We start from the raw sequence: 5,279 nt of genomic DNA on the forward strand, positions 1-5,279 counted from the left end.
TCTTACAGTAAGAAAACTACCCGAGAGAAAACGCATCAGTAGGTGCGCCTATTCTAATGGTCGCAACACATGCTGTGCCTTTTCTTAGTGCTATATTTTCATCCAAGTTTCCATGTTTCAACCTAAGTCGGTTATTCCTTTCCCTATTTCCTTCCATATTCCTTTCCTAAACCTTACCTCCTGATTAGTATAAATAGAGGCCTCCGCCTCGCATATTTTTTATGCGAGTGTCCGCCCTTCTCTTCTCCCTTTGCATTCTAAGATCGCGCTCTAGCTTTTCGACACCTACGTGCTTGCTCTATGCGACCACGTAAGCCCAGATCATTCTGGGTACTAGTCACGTTGCATAGACCGACCAATTTAACAACTACACAATCAATAAATCAATATTTTAAAATCATTTTTCAAGGGCACCTTCATATTTGCATTAAAGTTCGAGTCGATTTACCACTAAAAACCTCTTTAGTTAAATCTTGCGACGCTAACATGTCAGTTTGTTGGTGTAAAATCCCACTTTAATCTTGTTTTATTTTCAGTATTATAATTTTTTTAATAATTTATGTTATAAGCACGCTCAAAACCTTCTTCAAAAGCCCCTTTTTGAAACCTTTTAACGAAACAACAGAGAAACACCGTCAAGAAGGAACGCGACAGCTGTTGCGCCTCCTAGAACAGTCACAACACTTGCTGCACCTATTCCAGAGGCTGCTTATCCGTTGTTGCTCTTCTTCTTCTTCCTCGTGTTTCTTCGTTACTTCGTTCGAAGGTCTTTTCTTATTTTATTTCTTGTTTTCTTTAAACCCTTATCTTTTGGTGGAATGTGAAATATATTAATAAAAATAAGGGCACACCCAACATACAATCCCAATGTTTTTATTGACAACTATGAGCACCTTACTCACAACATTAAACTATTACAACCATTTAAATTTTAAAGATCTTAGATTTGCTGAAATTTAGAGGGCCATTTTCTGAATTGATACCGCTGCTTGATGATCTGTTGGACCTCTTTTATCACAACTTCAGGACTTCTCACCCACTGCTCTAGCCTGCACATGTTCCTACTATGACATATCAAGTATAAAATAACAACCACAACAGTAAAGACAGTGTGTTTCTTCAATAAAGATTTGCATCTCCATTTAACACACCATCCAATAATACCTGCCCAAGAAGCTGAATACCAAGCCACTGTTGTAACAGACTCCAACACCTAGTCTTTGAAGGGACACTGGTAGAAAAGATGTAAATGATTCTTAACACAACTCTTGAAAATCTCACACACCCCATCATTTAGGACCCCAAAAGCCAGCAACCTCTCCTTTGTTAATAGCCTCTGTTTAACACACATCCATGCCATAAATGAATGTTTTTGAATATTAAAGCTATTCCAGATCAAAGGGTACCACTCAACCTTAGTCCGAGGCCCATGCACCAATTGATAACCTGATCTAACAGTGTATTCTCCATTGCCCCACACCATTGATTATTGTTATACCTATTTTTGAACTGGGTTTTCCCTTACATATCATTCTCCAAGTCCAATTTGGTATTGAGTAGGTTCATAATCATGCCAATCTGTGCCTTTCATATACATATGATCAACCCACTGTATCCACAAGTGATCACTCTTACTTGCTAACCACCAAGTAAACTTACCAATCATTGCCAAGTTCCATTGTCTGCTGTTTACTAGGCCCAGTCCCCATATCTTTTTCAAAGTGCAAACAGACTCCCAAGATATCTTTGTAGGAGCTCTTCCATACTGTTCAGAGGCAGACCATAAGTAATTTCTGCAAATAGTGGAAATCCTGTTAATAACAGTGACATGGATGACAAAAATCCTAGACCAGTACACATATAACTGTGACAGGACAACTTGGACCATGACTAGTCTCCCTGTGTAGCTAAGTTTCATAGCACTCCATCCTCTGAGTCTTGCAACCACCTTTTCAATAAGCCTTGTTCAATCCCCAATAGCCATTCTTTTATAAGAAATAGGGATCCCAATGTACTTAAAAAGAAAATGTCCTTCCTTAAAACCAGAAAATCTCAACACATACTCCACCTCATTTTGGCCAATCCCATTGAAATATATATTTGACTTATCACAATTCATCTCTAGTCCAGAGGCATTAGAGAAGGTGGCAAAAGCTTTTAAGATAATCTTGATGGACCCTCTATCCCCCCTACAGAACATGAGTAAGTCATCTGCAAAGCACATGTGGCTTAACTTCATAGGTCTGCAGAGAGGATGAAAATTAAAGTCCATCTTCTCAGTCACAATACTAAGGACTCTACTCAAATATTCCATGCATATGGTGAATAGTAAGGGAGACATGGGGTCCCCTTGTCTTATTCCTCTTTTCCCTTGGAAATAGCCAAAACTAGACCCATTAAGTGATAAAGTGAACCAGGGGGAGGAGACACACACCATAATCCACTTAATCATCTGGGTAGGAAACTTTAAAGCAGTCAGCATTTGCTCAATAAATTACAATTCAATAGAGTCATACGCTTTTTTGAGATCCACTTTCATAATACATCTAGGTGAGCAAGACTTCCGTTATACAGTCTTACTAAATCCTGGCAAATTAAAATATTGTCCACAATCTCCCTACCTTTGATAAAAGCACTTTGATTTTCACTAATAATCTCAGGTAGTACACTTGTCATCCTATTGCATATCACCTTAGATATCGTCTTGTAAATCACATTACAGCATACTATTGGCGTGAAGTCAGCTGCACTTATGGGTCTATCCTTCTTGGGTATAAGAGTCAAGGTTGTAGAATTAACCTGCTTCAGAAGTTTCCCTGAGTCAAAAAATTCTTTGACAGCCTTGAGAATGTCCTTGCCCACAACACTATAAGCATCTTTGAAGAATTGAGATGAGTACCCATCTGGACCAGGGGCTTTGTTAGCTGGTATAGAAAAGAGAGCATCACGAATCTCTTCATCAGTAACTGCTCTGGTCATAGCACTTTCCTGATCCTCACTAACAACCTTCCCCTGTCTCACACTGGGGAAGTGCACATCCCCTACTATTTTCCTAGTTCCCAATAGTTGTTTGTAATAATCCTCAAAAGCCTCCTCTATATTATTGACAGTGGTATGAGTGACACCATGCCTATCCTGAATACACAATATTCTGTTCTGAATTCTTCTAGCTTTCATTACAATATAGAAGTAACTAGAGTTCTCATCCCCATCACTCATCCATTGAGCCTTAGCTTTTTGACTAAGGAAACTTCTCTTTGCACTATCTAAGTCTCTAAAAGCTATAGGAGCCATTTTCTCATTAGCCTGTAGAACTTCATTGGTGGGGTTAGCATGTAACAATTTCTGGACTTCATGCTAATGAATGAGGGCCAGTTTTGCAGAAGTTTCAATATTATCAAAACTAGTTCCATTCAATGCTTTTAATGGTAATTTAAGAGCTTTTAACTCTTTAAAAATCTGAAACATTGTATATTCCTCAATCTGTTCATCCCATATACATTTAACAGTGGGCAAAAAAGAAGAGTCTTGTCCCCACATGTTAAAGAACTTAAAGCTCCCTTTACTCCTTTCAGTTACAGGCCATAAAGAAATAGTACAAGGGCAATGATCATATAACTCTTCAGGGTGAAAAATAGTGCTAGCTTCTGGGAACTTAAGAAGCCTTGACCATTAATAATCAAAGCCCTATCTATCATGCTGAGTACCATGTCCCCCACTTCTTGTTTATTGTTCCAGGTGAAAAAAGCTCCTTGGCTTTGGAATATCCATTAACCCATAAGTAGTTGCACACGATCCTGAAAGCCCATGAGTTCAACATTAGTAATTTTTGATCCAATTCTCTCATTCATGACCTAGACATTATTGAAGTCTCCCATGAGCACCCAAGGTCCATTCACCATAGAGTGCATATGATTAAGAGATTCCCATAGAGGAATTCTCTCAACAATCCTGTTGAATCCATAAACTATAGAAACCCACCACTGTATTCCATTTGGCAAAAAAAGTGACCTTAGTATTAATCACCTGAGCTTCACAACTAAGGACCTCAACCTTGTAATTCATAGCATCCCAAACCAACCAAATCCTTCCTCCCTCATGAGCATTAATATTAATAACTAAAGACCAGTTATTCCCTAAACCATTATGAACTTTATTAATGGAATTCTGCCTTACTCTAGTTTCTAAAATGCCAAAAAACCCTACATTATTTAGGTGTAGAAATCTTCTAACATTAGACTGCTTATTTCCACTATTAAACCCCCTAACATTCCAAAAGCCAATGCTACTCATTTTCAATTAAAAAGAGATCATACTCCTTGTCAGCTTCATACACCTCCCTAATCTGAATTGAATGCTCAACCACCTCTCGAAAGGTCCTCCTAGTACTCCCAACTCCTATCCCCCCTTGTCTAGTCATCTGAGTAATAATCCTGGCAGGGGTGAAGGCAAGTTGATAAGTTTAAGGCATTGGTGTGACAAGAGCCCCTATCCCATCACCCAAACCTACAGCCTTATACACTACCATAGACTGTCCTGGAATAGGAACATTCAGATGAGGTATATTAGAGCTCACTGGTTGAGTAACAGGTTGTACATGCCTCTTGGGCATCCAGACTTTCCTACCCTGTATTGGAACCTTCCGTGCTTTGTCTTTCTTCTTGCAATCACGAGCTAAATGACCCATAACCTTACATTTAGTACATATAGTAGGCTTCCACTCATAGTGGACAATTTGTCTATGATGATTATCCAGTTCATCCTAAAATTATGAAAACAAATCTTATCACACTCCCTATTCACAAGTTATTAGGATTGCCACATTATAAATCATTCATCCTGCAACATCATTATTCGTCACATATTATCATATATGAACTACTTTATTTTTCTACCACATCATTCATCATTCTCACATACTTTTCCAACGATTCCAACCAACATGTAAACCAATTATCATGCAACATGCTTTCAATCAACAACATACGAAACCACATCATCACCATCTTTTCTACACATTCCCCATTCTCCACATACATACATCCACTGATTCATGCCACACATCACTATATAGATACACAATTCACAAGATAAACACATAGCGATCCCGACTCATATCCCATGGTGACCGGTTCAAAATTGTAGGGTGAGTTCGCGACTTTAGGACGTCTCCCAAGTCTTTGCATTAGCTCCTACAACTTCTACCCCGGGTTCATTTTATTTTGACTCCCTATGTTCATTAGGTTCATTGGTTATAGGTTTCAGGATCGTCTCTCTGA

General features: G+C 38.6%; 1 protein-coding gene across 1 annotated transcript; it reads right to left on the bottom strand.

The window, feature by feature from the left end:
- Positions 1-1,528: 1,528 nt before the first annotated feature.
- On the bottom strand, positions 1,529-3,294 carry LOC141632926 (uncharacterized). Its single transcript, XM_074445424.1, has 3 exons — positions 2,721-3,294; positions 2,064-2,211; positions 1,529-1,961 (listed from the first exon to the last, which is right to left on the bottom strand). The coding sequence occupies exons 1-3, from the start codon at positions 3,292-3,294 to the stop codon at positions 1,529-1,531; spliced, it is 1,155 nt and encodes a 384-aa protein (XP_074301525.1).
- Between the last annotated feature and the right edge of the window lie 1,985 nt (positions 3,295-5,279).

The sequence above is a fragment of the Silene latifolia genome, chromosome Y (assembly GCF_048544455.1).
Source record: "Silene latifolia isolate original U9 population chromosome Y, ASM4854445v1, whole genome shotgun sequence".
Lineage (NCBI taxonomy): Eukaryota > Viridiplantae > Streptophyta > Magnoliopsida > Caryophyllales > Caryophyllaceae > Silene > Silene latifolia.